The sequence below is a fragment of the Elgaria multicarinata genome, chromosome 10, assembly GCF_023053635.1.
Source record: "Elgaria multicarinata webbii isolate HBS135686 ecotype San Diego chromosome 10, rElgMul1.1.pri, whole genome shotgun sequence".
NCBI lineage: Eukaryota > Metazoa > Chordata > Lepidosauria > Squamata > Anguidae > Elgaria > Elgaria multicarinata.
This window is the reverse complement of record NC_086180.1, coordinates 13,353,293-13,377,433: the sequence shown is the minus strand read 5'-3', so window position 1 is coordinate 13,377,433 and position 24,141 is coordinate 13,353,293. Positions and strand designations below refer to the sequence as shown.

The window sequence follows — 24,141 nt, the reverse complement described above, 5'->3', positions numbered from 1 at the left end:
GGAACCAGTTACCTAGGGAGGCTGTGGGCTCTCCGACACTGGAGGCATTGAAGAGGCAGCTGGACAGCCATCTATCAGGGATGCTTTAGAGTGGATTCCTGCATTGAGCAGGGGGTTGGACTTGATGGCCTTAAAGCCCCCTTCCAACTCTACTATTCTATGATTCTATGAAAAGGGAATTTTCATAGATTCGCTCTTCATCACAACAGTTAAAACTGCAGGAGCTCTGCCCTCTTTTGTATCTGCAGGAGCCCTGCCCTCTTTTTGTGTCTGGTCACTCTAGTATAACTCCTGCAGCTTTAACTGTGGTGACGAAGAGGGAATTCCACCAGGTGCTGCTTGCATACAAATGATACCTGCTGAAATGCCCTTTTTTCTACAACTGTTAAAGGTGCAGGAGCCTTGTCCTCCTTTTCATATGGTCACCCTACTTTATACCTAATTTGTGCAGAAGAGTCCAAGGACACAACCCCCTAGAAAGTCTTCCTGTGCAAACCCCACCACAGTGCATGGGAGCTCTGCCAAGAGCAAAGAGGAGTGTGTCTTCAGCCTCTTGTAACCTTCCGTTTATGTTTCCCTGTACAAAAGCTTTGCCCCATGTCTGTAATTGCTTGTTATAATGAAAGTAGCTTGCTGAAGGTTCAAAGCACATTTACACAGTGCTTCATCTGCAACAAAATGGTGCAGTGAAGAATGTTCTAGCCAGCTGTACCCTCTGTTCAACTTCCCTCCAATAGTCATCCAGCATTTCATGGCCACTTAGCCATGTTTGGGGCTGTTGCTTTTTCCTCCCTTAGAGTTGTTCTTTCCTACTGAAGAATTTTTGTACTTCTGCAAACCTGGTTCCCGCCCCCCTCCCCGCAAGCCTGCTGATGCTTCCCTCTTGGGTGTGGATGATGCTATACGGTTACATAATGGTCCGCACTAACCCCTGAACATCAGAAATAGACTGAGCGAGCCTTGCAAGAACCGTATAAAGAATTCATATTGTCATGTTGCAGATTGTGCAGTGGGGTGGAGATTAAGACAGACACTCCTTGCAGACATTCAGCACGTGTTCACTGAATGCATGGGGAGGAGGAAGGAGGGTGGTTGTGGGTGCTGTTCTTGTCCTTCACACCTTCAGTCAGAGGTCAGAACTGAGCCAAGTGCTTTCTCCATGTGATCAGGAGCCTTGCTTCCCCCCTCCAGTTTCCTGACAGGTAGATGTGTTACTCTCGTGCAGCAAAAGACAACAGAGGGCTTTGTGGCACCTCAAAGACTAAACAAACCTACAAAAATGGGTGAGCATCCAAAACAGACCCACAAACACAAGAGAAATGTCTCAGGGTATGAGCAAAGTTATTTTGGGGAAAAAGAAAAGAAAAAAAGCCCAAGGGCATGTCTACACCAGGGGAGGGGAGGGGGAGGATCTCACGATATGCTGGTCGTGAGATCCTCCCCCTGGGTTCACATGTGGCGCGCGACGTCCAGGGAGGAAGCAGGATGTTGCGCACACATTTTTTTTTTAAAAAAAGACAGGAACTGGACCGCACCTGCACTCCAGCGAAAAAGTAAGTGTTGTTGTTGTTTTAACCCCCCCCCCCCCCGATGGCCCTGGACTCTCCCAAGTCCAGTTCCTTCCTTCTGATGACCCCTGCTACTCGTGGGGAACTGTCCCGGAACTGGAAAAACCCATAACGAAAGGGTACGGCAATATCCCGGGGGAATGGAGGGATCATCCCTCCCTGCTCCTGGGATCCCCTTTGCGTCATGTGGATGCACAGGGATGATCCCAGGACGATCCCCAGGATATCACCTGGTGTAGACATGCCCCAAGGCATTTCAGCCAGTGAATTTTACTAGGAGATATTTATTATAAGAATTTCTGCAGACCTTTTTATAACCCCCTGAAGAAGGCCTTAAAATACAAATAGGCTGAAACGCGTTGGGCTTTTTCTCAAATAAAATCTTTGTTTCAGCATGCTAAGACACTTCTCTTCTGTTCGTGACCTTAAAGACAAACAAAGGTATTAAAGCGTGCATGAATTGGAGTCTGTTTCAGCAGATGCACCTAGTGCTATCCTAAGTTGAAGTTGTATAATGTACAGGGGAGTAGGTTTGTAAGTCATATGTCCATAGGGAAATTCAGCCACTGTCCGCACTCAGCAAGCCGGGCATGTGGTTGGATTTCTTTTTCTTTTCGAACGTTTGATTGAGCTGGGGCCAGCCTTTGCCAAGGCACGGAGCAATCTTGCAGAAGCAAAGCGGGTAAAGGTTGCGCTTTGCCTCCTTTTGCTGGGCTGAATCCTTCCTGGCTTCATATGTGCACGAGGTCGAGCAGTTTGGGATTGCTGCTGGCTGGCTGCCAAGCACAAAAGACGTGGGCGTGAATACCTTTTGAGCTTGCTTCAAAACCATGGAAACGGTTCTGCAAATGACTGTCGCATCTGTGGGACTCACACGAGATTCTCCTTAACGTTTCTGAATTGAGGCTGGGTTAGTGGGCGGAGTTATGGTGCGACACCGTGTCAGTTATCAACATGTGATGGCAGATTTTATTTTAGCTAGCAAAGGGTTTCATCTCCAGGTGAGCCCAGCCGGTGCCTTTTAACTGGATCAGCTTCGTTGGTTGAATAAAATGGGGAGCTTTAGATTCACACAGAACTTTGCCTGTTTAAAGAAGAGCTCTGTGCCCCTAGCAGTGTGGTTGCACTGCTCTACTGATCCATTTGCTCCAATAGAAATGCCTTCTATAGCAGGAGAAGGGAACTGACTTAGGGAGGGGGCTGGATGCCCCAGGCCACGGCCGTATGTCACGAGTGCATACAATGACATCAGGTTGGACTTCCAGCTGACACCTCATGTCACCTCATGCTTTGCTTGTGCCACATTCTCCCTGATGGGGAAAGCCCAGCAAGGGCAAAGCAGCTGGAACCGCAGCTGGTGTACGCCAGCTATGACCTCAGCTGTGGCCACTTTGTCCCTGTTGTGCCCACCTTGATGGGAGAAGGCACAGAGCGGGCAAAGCCCTTGATGGGAGAGGGTGCTCACTCTCCCAATTGGCATGCTTGACACCCACCCTGTTATCTTCAATAATTCATAGAATCATAGAATAGCAGAGTTGGAAGGGACCCACAAGGCCATCGAGTCCAACCCCCTGCTCAACGCAGGAATCCACCCCAAAGCATCCCTGACAGATGGCCGTCCAGCTGCCTCCCAAAGGCCTCTAGTGTGGGAGAGCCCACAACCTCCCCAGGCAACTGATTCCATTGCCGTACTGGCCCAACAGTCAGGAAGTTTTTCCTGATGTCCAGCTGGAATCCGGCTTCCTTTAACTTGAGCCCGTTATTCCGTGTCCTGCACTCTGGTAGTGCACTCTGGTAGTGCACTTTTGATAGGAGATAACAGAGATTTCTCTCCTCAACTCCAGGGGGCTGTGGGTGGGGAATCCCTATTGTAGGATCTGTAAGGTCTGACCAATAATCCATCTCTCCCAGTATCTTCAGTGCATTTCCAGTGTCTTACCCATGGTTAAGAAATCCAGAACAGGTTTGCATGCCTCCTCTCCTTTCCTGCGCAAATTTATCTCTTCCTTTCCTTCTCTTGTAAGAGTTGACCATTAAGCCTGCACCAGCGCTCACCATGCTGCATTTTAAGCAGAATCTAGTTGGCTAACTTTGGTTAATGGTAACCATCATTAGTGCCAGCACATGGTTAAATATTGGCAAGTGGAGGAAGGAGTTTGCAAAGGGGATGAGAAGAGGGAGCATGCAAGGCCATTTCTGATTGCTTGCTACTTAATCTGGAAGCATTATCTCTGCAACAGGCCCGTCAGTAACACTCCAGGGTGGGTCATCGGGAAGAGATCTTTCTTACCCCTCCCATGACATGGGATCCTTTAACTTGGAGATACAAGGGATTGAGCTCCATACCTGAGAGGTGCCTTCCATAGCCCCTCCTTCTAAAAGAGCTCCATATAAATATTCTGACCGGTGCTCCAAACCTGGATCAGAAACAGTTCCCATTTAAGTCTGAGTCTGCTTCTTCTTACGGGGTCAGCATCTGTGCTTGGAAGCAAGTTGCATGTATTTTTAACACAGTGTTTCCAGGGGATGTGTTTCCAGCAGATTAGCAAGTTTTTTCCATTTTTGCAATTGCGCCGTCTGGTATGGATTCAAGCTTGATTTTTAGAAGCTGCAATTCTAGTAAATTGCTTTGACCTGATATAAATTGTATGGCTTTTCTTTGTTGTTGTTTATAGCACAGACTGTTTTAAGCAGGTTGGAATTTTTGAGTGTATCTTGGGAGTGGAGATGGGTGGGAGAACATTTCAGGTAATTGGACCCAAGGAAATAAAAATGCCAAATATGTCACCACAGAGAAATATATTTGTCTTGTATAGTCTTTGAGTGTTTGACAATCCCAGGTTTATGGCATAGATATAAAACAATTCGTCCTGGTACGCACACAAAATATATTGCAAGAGACTCTGGACTTTCATGTTGACATAAGTCCTTTTAGCTTAGCCTTGGTTGTTGAGTTTTTTTCCCCAGTCAGAGCTCAGCCAGATCCCAATTAGGATGTTAAGTAATATCATCTCTGCAGATAAGATACTATGTTAATAAACACCCCACTTGCGCTGTGCGTTTCCATCACTTCAAAGCTGGAGTGAGGGACCTCTTTCAGTCCAAGTGGCCGGTGCTGAAGGCAATGACCAAAATACCAAAACCTTCAGCATATTTTAGGTTAAAGCTCTGCCTGGCAGTAAATAAGCCTTAGGAGAGATCGAGGTCTTGGCCATCTCAGTAATGCCATGTTAGTGACAGATGTAGTCTATCTTGGTGAATCCTGTCGTATAGCTGTGGTTTTCAGTACTGTGGGTTGATGGTAAACTTTGCATTAGATTTTTATTATGGTTCTACTTTTTAATGTACATGGTGTCAAAGCCACCGTGTTCTTCCTGCGTACAAGATGTGCTGTTTTCAGATATATTGTGAAACTACAAGGAGCTTGTGTCATTGCAAAGCAGTGTGTGTGTGTGTGTGTTTTACTCTCCTGTAATTGTTTTGCAACTCGCTTGGAAGCTGACAAGGCAGGCAGCATCAGCGATTCTAAGGGACCTTCCAGCACCTCTGCAGTTCCTTTGGAGAAGGCGCACAGGGTCTTGCAAACACACGAGGCCCCTTCTCAGAGAACTTCTCTGGCTCAGCCCAAGGGTGTAGCATACAGTGACTTGTACTGAAACTGCCATTTGATCAGTCTGGAAAATACAGCTATGAAAACTGTCTGCCCACACTCATGTTACGTCATGGGTGGCAAAGCCAAGCCCTGCCAGACAGAAAGAGCTAATGCTGTTCGAGTTAGTTTTCCTGCTTGGTCATCTCAAGGTGATTTCAAGTCACCACGGGTGACTAGGTGTGTGCTTTTTTTACAAGCCTGCATTAGGTACCAGAGAATGAATCAGGATGGTTTCAAACCAGTGAGTCGGCCACCTCCTCTGCTTTTGTATAGCTACTCTGGAAGGCATTCTTGCACTGGCACAGGTCCTGGGCAGGTTTCCTGTGCTGGCATGATGCCGGAATGCGGGGATCACTGCTGCTACTATTACACAAATTCCAGTCATTATCCTAGATTTCCTGATCCCGTCGGCGCAGACGAAAGGAGAATGGGTGGTCGGCACAGCTCAGGACCACCAAGGCAGCTCTTAACCACAATCTGCAAGATGCAGTGGGATCCAGCAGCTCATTTCCAAAAAGGAAGGCATGTTACTGTGGATTTTATTACATAGAAGTGTTATGGGTCTGCTCATGATGGGAGATTTAAGGGAAGTGTTAGTTCTGTCGGCATTCTGGTCCCAGACAGGGCCAGCCCTACCATGAGGCAGAGGCAGAGTGAGGAAGTTGCCTCAGGGAGCACATTGTGGGTGTCATAAAGGGCAGCAAGTTATTTATGCTGTGGCACCCCAGTTGTGGAACGAGCTCCCCAGAGAGGTTCGCTTCACACCTACATTGTTTTCTTTCCGTCGCCAGCTGAAGACCTTTTTTATTTTCTCAGTATTTTAACAGCTAATTTAACTTAAATTTAAACTTTGCTGTTTTAATCTCATATTTTAACCTATATCAATTTTTGCTGTGTGGTTTTATTCTGGTTGTGCTTTTTATATTGTATTTTGTATTTGTGTTTTAAATTTCTTGGTTGTTTTTATTCTCTTCATGGTTTTAATTTTTGTGAACCGCCTAGAGAGCTTCGGCTATTGGGCTGTATAAAAATGTAATAAATTATTTATTTATTTATTTATTTATTTATTTAAAACATTTGTATCCCGCCCTATATCACTAGGATCTCAGGGTGGCGTACAGATAAAATCACACAATATAAAACAATAAATATACAGATAAAAACAAATTAAACCAACTTAAAACCGGTATATAATTTAAAAGCAGTAAAAACAAACAAAATCGTTAAAACAATGTGCAAGCCATGTGAATTTAACCATTAAAGGCTTTGTTAAAAAGCCATGTTTTTACTTGGGGCCGGAATAAAGTCGGGCCTCCAAGGGGAGGGCATTCCACAGTCGGGGTGCCACCACAGAGAAAGCCCTCTCCCTTGTCCCATCATAGCGTATGTGTTGCGTTGGTGGGATGCGGAGGAGGGCAGGCACATATAAGGAGAGGTGCTCCCTCAAGTATCGAGGTCGCAAGCCATTTAGGGCTTTAAACGTCATTACCAATACCTTGAATTCTGACCCGAAGCGTATAGGCAGCCAGTGCAATTCCTTTAAGACCGGTGTTATGTGGTCTCTGAAAGATGTGTCTGCCAGCAGTCTAGCTGCTGCATTTTGCACTAGCTGCAACTTCCGAGTCATCTTCAAGGGTAGCCCCATGTAGAGTGCATTACAGTAGTCTAATCGGGAAGTTACCATTGCATGCACCACTGTGGCTAGGTTGTGCCTGTCCAGGAAAGGCCATATCTGGTGGACACACTCTGTAAGATGTGTCTGCCAGCAGTCTAGCTGCTGCATTTTGCACTAGATGCAACTTCCAAGTTATTGTTGTTGTTGTTATTATTGTTGTTGTTGTTGTTGTTGTTATTATTATTATTATTATTATTATTATTATTATTTATATAGCACCATCAATGTACATGGTGCTGGAGTTGTCTTCAAGGGCAGCCCCATGTGGAGTTATTTACCTAGTCGTTACTGTATTTCTACTGCCTTGGAGGGGAAAAGATGCTTATAGCATTCTCAGCCACATGTACCAGCATAATTCAGCTAACTTTGAGTACTATGCATCTTGACTTGGGTGGAAGTGGGGGGCACCATTTGATGCTCTGATTCAGACGGCAAAATATCTTGCAACGGCTCTGGGCCCAGACCACGTAGAGCAGGGTTGGGCAATCTTTTTGACCCCGAGGGCTGCATTTCAGGGGTGGTAGGTCAGGGACCATACCACCCTTGTGCAGGCACACATGCTCCCCCACACCCATCTCAGCGCACAGGGGTTTATTTATTTATTTATTTATTTATTTATTTATTACATTTTTATACCGCCCAATAGCCGAAGCTCTCTGGGCGGTTCACAAAAATTAAAATCATCATAAAACAACCAACAAGTTAAAAATACAAATACAAAATACAATATAAAAAGCACAACCAGGATAAAACCACGCAGCAAAATTGATATAAGGTTAAAATACAGAGTTAAAACAGTATAATTTAAATTTAAGTTAAAATTAAGTGTTAAAATACTGAGTGAATAAAAAGGTCTTCAGCTGGCGACGAAAGGAGTACAGTGTAGGCGCCAGGCGGACCTCTCTGGGGAGCTCATTCCACAACCGGGGTGCCACAGCGGAGAAAGCCCTCCTCCTAGTAGCCACCTGCCTCACTTCCTTTGGCAGGGGCTCACGGAGAAGGGCCCCTGTAGATGATCTTAAGGGTTGAGAGGTTTATACCTGCCTTCCTGACATGATGAAAGTCCTTTGCAATCGGCTGGTTGTGGGGAGGTGCTGAAGTTAGGTGGAGAAGGCAGTGGACTGTGTGTGCCCTTCCCCAATTAAATCATGCTCCAATCATCCTGCCCAACGACGGGCTATTGGGAGCCCAATTGCGTTAGAGAAGAGGGCACATAGGGATGACGGTCTTTGCAGGCCCTCTTCCCCTGCAAAATGGCAAGCTGTAGGACCACCAAACTAGGCCGGTGGCTCCAATTTTAGTGGGGTGGTGAATCCGTTCCAGGTTTCAGTCGGAATTCTAACAGAGCGATCCACTGCACCTTAAATAGTTCCTTTAGAGTTCTGACTGGCTCTGACTGAAACCTGGAGTGGATTCACCGCCTCACTGACATCGGAGCCACCAGGCTCCACTGCACCAAACAGAGTCAGGGCGCCCCCGTCCCCAGCACTGTCATGAGGGCAGCAGTGTAGAAATTTGGGAGGCAGCAGTGGCAATGTGCACTTGCACAGGAGGCCTCCAAGGGCCATGGTGGGCCTGTATGTGAGGTAAGACTTTGTAGGCAGGGCTGAGTGTGCTCCACGCATTTTTGTTTTAATTAAAATTTCGAATCCAGAAGATCCTGCGCCAATAAAATTGGGAACTGCCCTGAGAGCTTCGGCTGTTTGGCAGTATAGAAACGTAATTTACTAATTTTGAGAACTGTATAAATTAAGAAATTAGAGTAATGATTCATTAATTAATGATTTGTTTTAAACTTTGTAAGACCGCCTTGAGGCCCAGTATAGGGCAAAAGGCGGGATACAAATAAATATAATAATAATAATAATAATAATAATAATAATAATAATAATAATTTTCTCTCTTCTGCCATTTTTTACTATTTGACATACCGTATTTCTTCGATTCTAAGATGCACTTTCCCCCCATATAAACATCTCTAAAAATGGGGTGCGTCTTAGAATCGCGGGTGTGTCTTAGGTTTTTTTTCTCTGTTGGTGGTACTGAAATTAGTGTGTGTCTTACAATCGATGGTGTCTTACAATCGAAGAAATACGGTAGTTTGTTTTGGTTTTGCTTGTCATTGGGTGGAACAAGGAAGGATGCAGAGCACAGAAGCCCCGTCGACCATTCAGAGGATATCTTTTTCATCCTCCACTCTGGCTTCTGAAATTTCAGCAGGCGTGACCTACACAATTTTTAAAGATATCTTCATAGCCATAAGGGCTAAAAACTTTTTTTAAAAATGGAAATCAGATTCTCAGGAGGTTCTCTGTGTTCAATACCATATTCTGTGCTTCTTTTGTGTTCCTGTGGAGTTACAGAATTCACATGGTCCCGTTTGTAGGCTGCAGGAGCCCTGCCCTATTTTGTATCTGGTCACCAGGTGCTGCACACATACTTTTCCTATATAACTGTTAAAGATACAGGAAGCTTGTCCTCCTTTTCATATGGTCACCCTAAACTGTCCTAAAGGCCCTTTGGCTTTTGTTAAACCATCTATGTAGACATCAACCATGGGGCTCCTTCTGTTAGTGCATTTGGAATGCAAAAATGGTTTTTCAAAGCTTTGCTTCTGGATGCCTGCCTTCAATGTGTGAACCGCCCAGAGAGCTTTGGCTATTGGGCGGTATAAAAATGTAATAAATAAATAAATAAATGTGATATTTTTCTGAACTAATCCTTTAAGCAGCTTGAAAACCTTTTAAGGCCCTTGCAGGCTGCACAAACGTGGTTATAATTTTATGTTTGTCTTAGTATCCTTGCACTGCGGGGAAATTCTGCTCTTCCATGACCTGGATCAACACCTTTAGGTCTTTCTCTCACCTAAAGGTAACAGCAAACAAAATGTAAGGTTCAAAAATACATTGTTTGCACTGCTTTTTCTCTCTCCAGAGATGGGGACCTGGTGCGTGTACAGCTCCTGTGGCCCACATATGATCCAGTCCTCAGCCTTTGCTAGATTTTTCTGCCTCTCCAAATTGCATGGGAGTTGTAGGCCATGTTTTCTTCACAACGCAGTAAGAAGGGTCAACAGCTTGTGGCTCTCCTCCTTGTTTGCTAGACAATTCTTTCTCGTGTTGGGTTGGGTTACAGCCTGGGTGGAGAAAGGATTTTCCTTACTAGCGGGCCCTCAAAAGAATTATGGATAGGCTGCTGTGAGTGAGGCTGAGCGTCCTAGTTTTTCCAGCTGCTGTGGGAGTTTTTGTGCCCTGTTGACAAGGACTCCTCCCTTCAGTCCACCCCTCAGAAAACAATTAAATTATTTATTTATTTCGTTTTTATACTGCCCAATAGCCAAAGCTCCTTGAGTGGTTCACAAAAAATGAGATGCTTTGGATTTTCTTGCCCAGGAACAAAGAACTCAACAAAATCCTTGTGAAAACCATAAGAACACAAGTGGGGGAGCTGTGAAACCAAGCAGCCTTTCACATGGTGAACAGTTTTTACTGAGAACTTTTTTAAAAAATTAATGCAACTAGTTTATTTGAGGGGGGAGAGGAAAAAGGAGGAAAACAAGGGAAAGCAACAGTGACACACACACACTGCATTCCAAATTAAAAAAAAAACTCAATCTAATTTAGCTGGTTACACAATACTTTCTAGAGTAGAGTTTTGGGTTCCAAATCACATGCAGAGTTCATTGTAGGGAGGATGACCTAAGAGACAGAGCATCTTGGCCTCCGATTAGCTATTATTAGGAAGGCCCAAGCAGAGTAAGCAGCTTCTTAAATTTATGGGATTCTTGACTTCAGTAAGAGCTGTCTGCTTAGCAAAGATTGCCTCTTCTTTTGTCCGCTCATGCAATACCCTCTATTTCTGGTGTCAGTGGTTTAGCCAGCATATCAGAAAATTACTTAGTGGCCTGACTCCTCTTACTGATAACCATAAACATGAGTGATAAAGGAGCTGTCCAGTTGTATCTGGACAAAGTGTTGTGAAAAAGAACTTAATTTTTGGATGAGTATCGAGAAAGAAAGATACGCCTACATTTATTATTATTATTATTATTATTATTATTATTATTATTATTATTATTATTTCTTACCCGCCTCTCCCTTTGGATCGAGGCGTGGAACAGCATTAGTTCAATACAGTATAAATCAGATACATAAAATTAATTAAAAGAGCATATACAATCAGTAGAGCATCAAAATAATCTTAAAAATTCTTGGTTTAACATTCATCTGGGTAGGCCTGCTGGAAGAGATTAGTCTTTATGCCTAACTTAAACTCGGAGAAAGTATTAAGGCAACAAATCTCCTCCGGCAGGCCATTCCATAGTCTGGGGGCGACAGAAGGAAAAGTCCTTTGGGTAACAGTTGCCAGAGTAGTTTTGGCTGACTGAAGTAAGTTCTCCCCAGAGGACCTGAGTATGCGGGGCGGATTATACAGGAAAAGGGGATCCTGCAAGTAACCTGGACCCAAACCATGTAGGACTTTAAAGGTAATGACTAACACTTCGTGTTTCGCCCGGAAACTAATTGGCAGCCAGTGGAGTGATTTTAATGTTGGGGTCCAGCTTGGTGCCAGTTTACTCGTCACTCAGGGGGGTGGAGTTGATCTACATGAGAAACATTGGTTTGACTGTAAGTCCCATTGGCCCTAACAAGCTTAGCCAATGAAGGATGATGGGAGTTGCAGTTCAACAAAATCTGGAGAGCCACATGTAACCTGCTCTAAAGCAAAGACAGTAATAGTAGAAACTGGCATACAAACCGGTGAAGCTGCCTTTAACCAAATGATTGCTCCATCGAGTAGTATATAATCCGACCTGGCAGGGGTTATTTCCCAAGTCTTCAGGTGAAATTGCCCTGGAGTCATCTCCATGCGAGGTATGTGGTCTACCTCTGAGCTATGGCCCCTCCCACACCCATGTGCTCCAAGGCTTCTTCCAGACAGACAGGTTTTTTGGGTGTCAGGATTTGGCACATCTTGCTCCCATCCGCCACATGGGAATGGAGGCCCCGGTACTGATCCTCATTCTGATTGCTGCAGATCCAAATGACAGTCTAGGGCTCAGCAAGACCCAAAGCAGGATCTGTAGGTTGAACACTCTGCTCTAGTTGGTGCAACTTCCTTGAGGTCCCTTCCCAATTCCCAGAAGAAAAACTAGGTCCGGGAAAGCTACCGTCTGGGCTTAGCTGACTCTGGAAATCAGCCGTTGATAGCTGTAACTTTCTCCATGTGTAAGGGAACAATTTCCCCTTGCCCTTCTTGTCCTTTTCTCATTGCTTTTGGCCAGGCAAGACATCACTCAAGATATGCGACCGAATGAAGGCCAGCATCCCAAATGTTTACATTGATTGTTAGAAACTGCTTGCATGTTTACATGAACGGAGCTGCTTCTGGCCTGGCCCAAAATCTCTACTTGGGGCAGGATGTACCGACCATTCTTCACCACTGCAAAACATGAGATTGCACAGACATTGTAATCTCATGGTTTGGGTTGGTGTGCAGTTGTCAGCACACCCTGTTCTGGGCACGTCTTTTGAATCAAGCCATAAGCTGCACATTGCTGGGAGTTGCTTTGGGGAGCATGGGGCGGGGGAAGGGTTGCTGTATACACTTTCCTGCTCCTGTTGATTGACATGTCACTGTCTTGTTCTGTATGCTGCGTACTGTGCAGATTTCCTGGCAAGAACCCAGTCCCTGGCCTCAGGGGCGCTGGATGCCAGAATCCACAGAGCTGTGCAACTAGTTCTGCTTGCCCAAGGGGACTTTGGGATCACATTTCTTAAACTGCCGCCTCCACATTCTGCACGGAAAACCACTTTTGGAATGGAGAGGAATTTTGAAAACAGACCGGGTCAGCCTTCCCCATCCTTGTGCCGTCCAGGTACATTGGACTACAACTCCCAGAATCCTGGATGGGGAATTCTGGGAGATGCAGTCCGACATACCTGAAGAGTACCAGGTTAGGGAAGGCTGGTCTGGGATAAGGCTTGGTGGGATGTCTACTGTTGCAAGGGGAGAATCCTATGTACAAATATTCATACACACCTACAATAGCTCTTTGTATCACAACTGGAGTTAGGAGTGTAGGACACCTGTGTGTTTGTCTGTAGTTGGGATGGGGGTGGTGGAACAAATTAAGGTCTACAAAGGTTGGTGAGGGCGGTTCAGATTGATTTTTGGTAAAGTCTTTCTCTCACAGTTTGCCATGATTATTGGGTTTGGCTGATGTTGTTTTTATCTGTCATTTTTAACGAATTGGCTTATACAGCACTTTGAACAACTGAAAAACTAAATGCTTTAATAAATAAAATAAGTACCAACAATGGGAGTGGCAACCATCCTTGTAGAAAACAGGAGCAGCGTTTATATAGGGTGACCATATGAAAAGGAGGACAGGGCTCCTGTATCTTTAACAGTTGCATAGAAAAGGGAATTTCAGCAGGTGTCATTTGTATATATGGAGAACCTGGTGAAATTCCTTCTTCATCACAACAATTAAAGGTGCAGGAGCTATACTAGAGCGACCAGATTTAAAAGAGGGCAGGGCACCTGCAGCTTTAACTGTTGTGATGAAGAGGAAATTTCACCACGTTCCCCATATACTGTATACAAATGGTACCTGCTGAAATTTCCTTTTCAATACAACTGTTAAAGATACAGGAGCCCTGTCCTCCTTTTCATAGGGCCACCCTAGTTTATAGAGTGTTCAGATTGCTCAGCGGTTCTGTTCCTTGTTCAGCCATGAAGCTAACTGGGCTGGCTTTCAGCAGGTTACATTCTCACATCTCAAAATTGTGACAGGCCTGTACTTTAACTGCAAGCCTGCTCCAATTTCGTAGAGACCAAAGTGGCAGTGAGGGAACCCAACGTGAAAGAGCAAAGGGAGCAGAGTGTGTCTGCGTATGAGAGAGAGAGAGAGGTATCTGTGTGGAACCTGCCTCTCCTACCCACCACAGCTTACCTCTCAGCAGTTTCTTCTGCAAGGCCAGGGGTCTTTTAGGGTTGGTGGGCACATTTGGAATTTTGAGAGGGTGTTGTGGGTGCTGTCACAAAATGGCTGTTGTGGGGATCATCCATTAAAATGGTTTGTCATGGTGAACATGGCTGGTCACAAAACATCCATTTCCCAGAAGGCAAACTGATGAGGTTAAAAGAAAAATAACTTGGCCAGGTACCAAAGTACAAGGAAGTACGGGGGGGGGGGGGTAGTTTCAAAACACAAAACCACTCTATCCACCCAAATACAGATGGCACTGGACAGCAGCAATTTGCTTTGCAGCATGTCAGTTAAAAAAAATAAAATCTTTTAGATTTTTTTAAAATCTTAAGATTTTTTTTAAAATATCAGGGCAGAGAGCCTTGTGGTTACCAAGAAAGGGCTTTGGGTTGCCCATATCCATTACGTTGGGGACCCCAGTGATAGACACTTCTAGGTCCGAGGAACATTTAAGATAATACTCTTGGACACACTCAAAACAATTGTTTCCTAAATCAATTTAAGCCCTATATTGGAGGCCTTTTGCTGCTTCCTTCTAGGGTGACCAGATGAAAAGGAGGACAGGGCTCCTGTATCTTTAACAATTGCATAGAAAAGGGAATTCTAGCAGGTGTCATTTGTATGCATGCAGCACCTGCTGAAAGCTGCAGGAGCTGTACTAAAGTGACCAGATACAGAACAGGACAGGGCTCCTGCAGCTTTAACTGTTGAGATGAAGAGGGAATTTCACCAGGTGCTGCATGCATACATATGACACCTTTTCAATGCAACTGTCAAAGATACAGGAGCCCTGTCCTCCTTTCCATGTGGTCACCCTAAGACTCTTCTCTCTTTGCAAGCAGCGTTTTATCCTGCGCAAGAGATTCCAAAAGCTCTGGTCATGGATGGTTAAGGCGAAACACATTTGACTGGCATCTCACTGCTCCAGCTAACACTCTGGTTCAGCAGGTTTCAAAAATCACCTGAGGGGAAGTCGTTCTCTGCAGTGCCAGGCAGCTGAATGTAAATATTTCAGCAGGCCAAGTCTTCGGGTACAAGCAGGACAGAACATTTTTAAAAGCAGCGGCAGCAAGGGCTGTATTTAGGCCTGGGATTCTGTTCCTCTCCCAGGGGCACATAATTTCAGGGAGTGAGGCGGGATGCGGGGGAAAGCTTTCTTAGGACAGAAATTTTCCACTCCGCTCATGGTCAAAACCTCTGTGAGTTTTGTATTTTGAAACTTTCCAGTGAAACATTTCAGGGCCTCTCTAAGTTAAATGAGAATATCTCATTCAAACAAGAGCAGATCAGTTGCATTTCTTTAACGTACACGAAAACAGTGTGGCTTGTATGGTAGGGTCAGGGAAGGCCCTACATCTGGGTCAGAGTTCAGGTGGGGCAGCTGTGTTCCCATACCGGGTCCTTTGATTTCCTTCTGTCTGGCCAGATGCTGAATCTTGGCCAACCAGTCCATGATGTTCAGTTTGTCCCAGGGGGTCCGAAACCCCACAGGGGCACATGTGGAGGATTCTAGCCTCCAAGGGCTTTCTCTTCCCCACTCATTTCTTAGATGCCTTCCTTAATTCTCATTCTCTCGGTCTCTTTCTCTCCCACTCTCTCTCACACACACCTTAGATATCCTGCTTAACAGCTTAATTTTCTCTTGGAGTACTGACTATGCAAATGAGAGTTAGGGCTATTTTTATGTTGATGTTGTTGTTGTTGTTGTTGTCATGCCTTTATTTTACCCTGGAACTTAAGACAGCATACATATGGAGAATGTGGACAGGGAGACATTTTACTCCCTCTCTCAAAATACTAGAACCCGGGGTCATCCCATGTACTGATTGGTGGGAGATCCAGGACAAATAAAAGGAAGAACTTCTTCACACAGCGCATAGTTAAATTATGGAACTCACTGCCACAGGATGTGGTGATGGCCACCAATCTGGATGGCGTCAAAAGGGGGTTGGATAAATTCCTGGAGGCAAAGGCTGTTGTGGCGATACCCACCTTTCTGTCCCTTAGGTATGTCTGGGGTTTGTATGTCTAGTGAGTGCAGAATGTTTGACTGAGTGGGTGTGGCTAGTGATGCAGTGAGAGAGGGGAAGGGAGGAGTATAAATAGGTTGGCTGAGGAGATAGTTTTAGTGAGTTTTGTTTGTTTGGTGGAAAGTTTGGTTTTAGTCTAGGAGTTTTAGTCTAGCTTGTGCTTCGTGAGAATGTTCGATGTGAGGAGTGAAAATTTTAAGGGACTTGGGATTGTTATTTTGAATATAAAAATACGCAGGTTTGATTTAAATTGAAATACTAAAGATTTGTTAAATTTCAATAAACTTTGCTTTGTGATCTGTTACCACAAACCACGTGTCAGCTCGGAGTGATTACCTGCTATATTACACAGTGTAAAAACATCTAAAAATATACTTGCTGTTCCGTACCTCAGTAATAGAACTTATTTGCCAAAACCCTTTACCTTGTTCCCTCACATATAGGGGAGAGGTTGTGTTGTTTTTACCCTTTCCTCGGGCTTTTCAAGAGGTAGTGCTTGGGTTGAGAAGGGTGTGCTAGGCAAGGCCTTCTGTATAAGGTCGGTGCTTTCACAGTTATCAATGGCTACTAGCCCTGATGGTTGTGTGCTATCTCCAGTATTCAAGGCAATAAGCCTGTGAGCACCAGTTGCTGGGGAACATGGGTGGGAGGGTGCTGTTGCACCATGTCCTGCTTGTTCATCCCTGGCCGATGGCTGGTTGGCCACTGTGTGAACAGAGTGCTGGACTAGATGGACCCTTGTCTGATCCAGCATGGCATTTCTTATGTTCTTATGAAATATTCCCAGGCAATCTCCCAACCAGGCACTGACCCATCCCAGATGGGCTTTGCTTCCGCAAGGTTGCTGCATCTTGTGCCTTCAGTCCATGCTGTGGAACTTCTCACACACAGACAACATTTCCTGGCAGGGAAAAGTGCACACGTCATAGGAGCACCATCCCATGGGATGAACCCACACGTCTATATTTCACCATGGATCCTAATAATAATTTTCAAAATTTATATACTGGTTTCTTGAGTGTTCCGAGCACTTCGGCCATCTTTAAAACAGGCCTGTAAGGCTGGTCAGTATTATTTTCCCCCAGGCTGAGGATAATGGCTTACTTAAACTACCTGACCCAGGGGCAGAGGTGAGATTTGCACCTGCAGCTTCCTGGTTCATTCGGGCTCAGCGTCCTAGCTAGTGTGCTGCCGTAGCTCTCATTTACATGGGGGAATGCACACATAGGAAAATGGTCGTGTTTGATGTGGCCTTTCGGGTTTTTGTGGAAAATCTGTATTTGAGTGGGAAAACTACAGTTGAGTTAGTTTATTTAATGAAGCATTAGTCTTAGTTTAAGGAAATGCCAAGGAGTTATGGGTTAACATAGTTTGCTGTGGCAGATCTCACTGGTTTTCAGTTTGAACATAATGAACTGTAGATGGCCCTGCACCAAGGCTATTGATGCTTAACTCCTCTAGGAGCCAAAACACATAAACAGCTGGATAAATCTTTATGGAATTCACAGAACCATATATGTGTGGTTAGGTTGAGGCAGGGACATGAGAGCCACTCCCTCTTCCTGTCCTAAAAAAGAAGCCGGCATAATATCTTGAAATGAAAAGGGCATTATTATTATTATTATTAGTAGTAGTAGTAGTAGTTGTAGCAGCAACAGCAATAACAGTCACTGTTTGGAATACAATCAGTAAGAGGTTAAATAGAGAACTTTATGCATGTTTAGTCAGAAAAAGTTCAAAAACTCCCAGCATGCCCCACTGCCCAGCCAGCAAAGCATGTTACACTTAAGGAGTGTGGAGAAGAATTTGAAAAACTAGGGGGGAAATTCCCTGGTTTATAAGAGTTCAGTACAAGTGTTGGGTCGAGCTTACAGTGGTCAAAGGCTAACAAATAAAATGTAAACTTTTTCCCCTATCCGAAGAAACGATTCAAACATACTCTCTATGCCAGCCATGCCCTCTTTGAGGAAACTCCATTCCATTCTCCTCTCCTCCTCCCCAAGAAGTCAGTCAGCATTCCATGCCCAGTCCTCATTGAGCAGTTTTTGCCTCCTTTTAGATGCATCCTCTGGAAGGATTTTTTTGCAGTCCTGCAAACCTTGGGCCTTTCCCAATCCTGCTGATATCTCCTTTTTGTGCATGGGTGGTGCGGTATTGGCTACATAAGGATCCACATTCAGAGAATGTGTTTCCTATTACTATATACATGTAGGATGAATCTGGCAGTGACACCAATATAATATAAAATATGAGATTGTATTACAGGTTATTGCTGTCCTCCCCCCTCCTGTGTGAAATTTTATTTTATTTTGAAATAAAGTTAACAAAATAAAGACAACAAAAAGAAGAACATAACCCTGTTTCCTGTCAGGTGATGTCTGCAGACCACAAGGAACAACAGAGGCGATTTTGCCTCCTGTTCCTCCTCCCTCAAACATCTAGAAGGTCTTCTGAACCCATTTAGCTCATTTAGGGTATGTCTACATTCATTTATCCTAGAGTCAGCTTGAAGTCGTCCCTGTGAGTCCAAATGACACACAGCTGATCCTGGGGTCAACTGGGGACGATCTCTCACTTTCCCCGGCATAAAATGTACGGCATTTATCCCGGTATTTCCCACTGTCCCGGGACAACCCCAAGGACCATGGGTGGTGTGGGGCAGGCTCCCGGGTCTCCCTCCTACCTGCGAGTAGTGCAGATTTGCAAATGGGCACGGAACTGCATGGGGGGGGTGTCTCTGTACCGGGGGTGGGGGGCAGCAGTTTCACCATCCCCAGGATGGCTACTGGCACTTTTCGGTGCTGAGTTTGGGGTTTGTTTGGCCTTTTTAACTTACATTTTGTACAGGATTGCTCCTGTGCAGTTGCGTGACCAGCTCCTGCTTTTTTTAAAAAACAACAACAACACCAAAAACCTGGCACAGGAGCGTCCCTCCTGAATGTCACGCTGGCGTGTGCACACTGGGGGACGATCCCAGAAGTGGGAAAGCCCGGGATCCTCCCCCCCCATGGCCTGGATAGCCCGAAGATGTAGATATGCCCTTACTGACAGTGGTCAGGGACAAATGATAGAGAGGCTGTAGGATTCTGCAGTTCCCGGCCTCTCCTCTCCCCACTCCTTCCCCACCCATTGGAACACCTGCTTTTCAACCCCAATAATAAGAATAAGAATAAGAATAAGAATTATAATTTACTTCTTACCTGCTTCTCCGATCGGATCGAGGCGGGGAACAACACGGTTCTTTCGATATTGCCACGGTTCTTTCGATATTGGATTCCACCTCCTGAGATCATAACAGTGTCTATGGCCTCAGGAGGGGGAATCCAAAATATTACGTGGCCCCTGGTTCACTTGGTTTCCAGGGAACATTCGATTGCGCCCTATTTGCAGTAACTTAATCATAAAGCCCAGTCTTCTTTGCATGTGGCAGATCATAAGGCAATAATATGCAATTGGATTAACTGATGGTTGTTATTGGGAACAATAGTAAACATTAAAGCACAAGAAATTAAGGGCTGAGTAAACACACATGGTTAGCTTCCTTTTGAAATCCACAAAACCATGTTTGTTTGATTATTTATTTATTTATTACATTTCTATACCGCCCAATAGCTGGAGCTCTCTGGGCGGTTCACAAAAATTAAAACTATTCAAAGTATAAAACAACAGTATAAAACCATAATATAAAATACAATATAAAAGCTCAACCAGATAAAAACAGCAGCAATGCAAAATTACAAATTTAAAACACCAAGTTAAAATTTATTTATAGACTGTTAAAATGCTGGGAGAATAAAGGCATATAATGTAGGTGCCAAGCGAACCTCCTTAGGGAGCTCATTCTACAGCCGGAGTGCCACAGCAGAGAAGGCCCTCCTCCTGGTAGCCACCTGCCTCACTTCCTTTGGCAGGGGCTCACGTTTTGGAAATGAGAAGAAACTATTGTGGGCTCTCCCACACTAGAGGCATTCAAGAAGCAGCTGGACAAACATCTGACAGGGATGCTTTAGGTTGGATTCCTGCATTGAGCAGGGGGTTGGACTCGATGGCCTTATAGACCCCTTCCAACTCTACTATTCTATGATTCTATTGAGGCACAGAGGAGCTGAAGTAATGAGAGGTGGAAAGAAAGCTGTACCTGGTTTAGAGGTGGCTGCTGCAGGAAATTGGGAATCTTTCCAAAGGGCATCTTGTTCTGGGACAAGGAGTTCTTAAGAGCTGTGCCAAGGAATGACTTCAGTAGCAATAATACTTGTCCCTTCAAATAAAAGCCCAACCATATAAATTACCTGTTGCTTTTTGCAGTTTCCGTGGGACGCCTGAAGTTCGTCCAAGCTCTAAGGGTTGTTTTTCATTCCCACAGCGAGATCTCTTCTCAGCCCGACTCGAAAGAGAAGGTCTCCAGTTACCCCCAGATAAATAGCCATAATGGAAGCTTTTGAAAGAAATTAATTCAAGTCAGGGGTCACGGCCTCGCCGTCAGATGAGATTTTTTGAAAAGCAGATTGAGCGTTTGCGGCCTCATTGGGCGTTCTGTGGTTTTCACAGCAGTACTGCTCCTTTAAAAGGCTGGCTGACTTGTATTTGGGTGGACTGAATGCCTCTGTCTTAACTGGGCTTTCTCGAAAGCAATTGTCATTCTATTTTGGTGGAACCGTAGTTTAATATTTTGGGAAAGTGCTATATAAATACTGCAGCACAATCCAACCCAAGCAAAGCCCATTAAAGTCCGTGGAATTCAATGAGAGAATTATACAGCCTATCAATTGACATAAACGGGGGCTTAAAAGATCTAACCTTTTCCTGGGCTGTGTCTGATGTGCTGGGAGAGTTACATCCATGTGTTCTTGTCAGTTTGTACACATCTTTAGTGTGGTGTAGATATGCACCCCCCCTTAACTGTAGGTGTGCCCTCCCTCCGTGTAAGCTCATGTTTTAGGGCTAGATCAAACATTGCAGAATTCCTACACTGAAAGTACATCCCTTTAGCAATCATCATGCAACCTCTGTATAGATCATCATGTGGGATGCTTGTATATGCTTGCATCTCAGTGCATTCTCACATGGTGGGAAGCCAACATTGGCTGCAGCTTCCCACCTTATGCAGACTTAGTGAAATATGTGGTGGTTGGAACATTATTATTATTATATTTATTTGTATCCCGTGGAGGAACTAACATCTGTGTACTCTGGCAGCCGTTTCTGGGCTGGGTTCATTTCCTCTAAGAAATGCCCAGAGATTCAGAAGCAGAGTGGCTGTTGAAACATCTGAAGACTGGGAGAGAGGAGACAGGTGGATGAGTTTAGCTTGTATACGCTTTTGCCCCCTCCATAGTAACTCTTGTCTATTTGATTAAATATTTTATTTTATTTCTTTACCACCCAATAGCCAAAGCTCTCTGGGCAGCTCACAAAAATAATATAAAAACTTAATTTAAAAACAATGTAAACATCTCAAAATAAGAACATAAGAAGAGCCCTGCTGGATCAGACCAAGGGTCCATCTAGTCCAGCACTCTGTTCACACAGTGGCCAACCAGCTGTTAACCAGGGATGAACAAGCAGGACATGGTGTAACCGCACCCTCACACCCATGTTCCCCAGCAACTGGTGCACACAGGCTTACTTCCTTTTATTTGTTCTGGATCTCCCACCAGTCCACTTCATGGGATGACCCTGGGATCTAGTATTTTGAGAGAGGGAGAAAAATGTCTCCCTATCCACATTCTCCATACCATGCATAATTTTGTACACCTCTATCATGTCTCCCCTTTGCCTCCTTTTTTCCAAGTGAAACAATCCCAGTTGATATAACCTTATCTCATAGGGGAGATGCTATAGTTGAGATACAATGAGATACTGGGATCTAATGAACCACTGACCTTAAAACCCGCATCTTGTGCCGTCAAACACCTGAGAATAGAGGACAGTCTTAACCTAGCACTGAAAAAGTGACAGTGTTGGCGCTGGGCAGACCCGCAGCGGGGAAATCATTCCTCCGTCAGGGGGCAGCCACTGAGAAGGCGCTCTCCCTCGTTGCCATGTAAGCCTCATCGAGAACGTCATTTAATTGGCGGGATATGAAAGTGCAATGTGTAAATTGTCTGGCATGAAACTCCACATTGGTTGCATGCTTATTCTTCAATGTGGGAACACCGTAATGTCTTCTCTGGGTGCCGTCACCCTCATTGGATTGCGAAGAATGGTTAACAAGGAAAGAGCCTTCCTTCTCAGGAAAAGCCGTGTGCTGTCTTCATTGAATACATTTAGGGCCTTCCTAGACGAGGCCTTAGCGCACTTTGTGGGCCGGTTTCCCTGCTGTGCGTCCAGATGACGCACAGGGGAATCCGGCGCCAGGCCGCACTGAGGCCTTCTGTAACGCGCCATAAGCGAAGTCGCTTATGGCGCGCCTTTTTCACAGCCCCGGCCTCAGGCTGGGGCTGCGAAACGTCTAGGAAGGTCCGTGGCTTTTTGCGGCTACTCGCTTACTCGCGAGTAGCCGTGAAAAGCCACGGACCTGGCACAGCGCTCATACGAGCGCTGTGCCCATCGTGCCGGGGGGGGTGTGATCCGGGGGGGGAGATGGGGGAGGGAAGGCTGGACCGGCAGGAGAGGGGATGGCGGAGGGCGACGACCGGGAGACGGCAAGGGGGGGCAGAGGGCGACGACTGGGAGACGGCGAGGGGATGGCAGAGGGCGACGATCGGGAGATGGTGAGGGGATGGCAGAGGGCAACGACCGGGAGACGGTGAGGGGGGGCGGAGGGCGACGAACGGGTGACGGCGAGGGAGAGCGGATGGGGGGGCTTAAATAAAAAAAACCCTTACCTTCTCCGGCGGCTTCGGGCCCCACATGGCCCCTTTAAAAAAAAAAAAAACATGGCCGATGCTGCAGGGCTTGCGTCGTCCCTACGCGTCGGCCGTCTAGGAGGCTGGGCAGCGCGCTTTAAAGTTAGCGCGCCGTCACCCCGCCTCCCTGCCGGCTTATCCCAGCAGGTCTAGCAAAGCCCTTAGATGCCAGGTGAAGACTTCCCTCTTCAAGCAGACATATAATCTTTATCCTGTTGCTCTGATTATTAATTTCACTATTAAATGTTTTAAATATATAAATATAATTTAAATATTTATATATTTAAAACATTTAATATTGTATTATTTTGGTACTTCTCTTGTAACTTTGTGGGTGGTTATTTTGCCACTGTTGCTTTGGCTTTATCGTTGTAGCATTCTTGGGTGGTATACAGTGGAGGCTAGTAGCTCCGATGTCAGTGGAGCGGTGAATCCACTCCAGGTTTATTTATTTATTTATTACATTTTTATACCGCCCAATAGACAAAGCTCTCTGGGCGGTTCACAAAAATTAAAACCATCATAAAACAACCAACAAGTAAAAACACAAATACAAAATACAATATAAAAAGCACAACCAGGATAAAACCACGCAGCAAAATTGATATAAGGTTAAAATACAGAGTTAAAACAGTATAATTTAAATTTAAGTTAAAATTAAGTGTTAAAATACTGAGTGAATAAAAAGGTCTTCAGCTGGCGACGAAAGCAGTACAGTGTAGGCGCCAGGCGGACCTCTCTGGGGAGCTCATTCCACAACCGGGGTGCCACAGCGGAGAAAGCCCTCAGGTTTCAGTCAGGACTGAACAGGAGCTATCCAAGGTGTGAAGCAGGGTGAGGGGATGCAAAGCACCTTGGAGAAACTCCTTTCGAGTTCTGACTGCCCCACTGACGTTCTGCAAATCCAACAAATAAGCAAATGTTTGAAGTGGCCCTTGGGCTTACGTTGACATTCTGTACACCTGCTTTCCCAACCCGGTCCCCTCCAGATCTTTTGGATCACAACTCCCAGCAGCTGGCTGGGGCTGGTGGGAGTTCGCCCAACACATCTTGGAGGGCAGGGGATTGGGAAAAGGCTGGTGACTTGCGGTATTTCTCTTTCTGCATGTGTGTTTGAAGCTACATGGCGTTCTCATTGGGGTTTTCCTGTTTGTTTTGTTCCTCTGCAGGATATAGGCATTTCTCCAACCCAGCGGGATGAAGTGATTCAGTGGCTGGCCAAACTGAAGTGCCAGTTCCACCTTTATCCAGAAACGCTGGCCCTGGCTGTCAGTCTCTTGGACAGGTTTTTAGCTGCAGTGAAGGTAAGGGATCTATAGACCCAACTCAACCGCTTTCACAAAGTCATTTGCTTCTCCCTTCTCCCTGGATTTC

General features: G+C 45.3%; 1 protein-coding gene across 2 annotated transcripts in view; it reads left to right on the top strand.

The window, feature by feature from the left end:
- Positions 1-24,141, top strand: part of CCNI (cyclin I) — a 69,800-nt gene that overhangs the window by 32,369 nt on the left and 13,290 nt on the right. For both annotated transcript variants that reach the window (XM_063135293.1, XM_063135294.1), the window contains exon 3: positions 23,937-24,071. In XM_063135293.1, the coding sequence (XP_062991363.1) occupies positions 23,937-24,071 (135 nt within the window). The remainder of the gene's footprint in view (positions 1-23,936; positions 24,072-24,141) is intronic.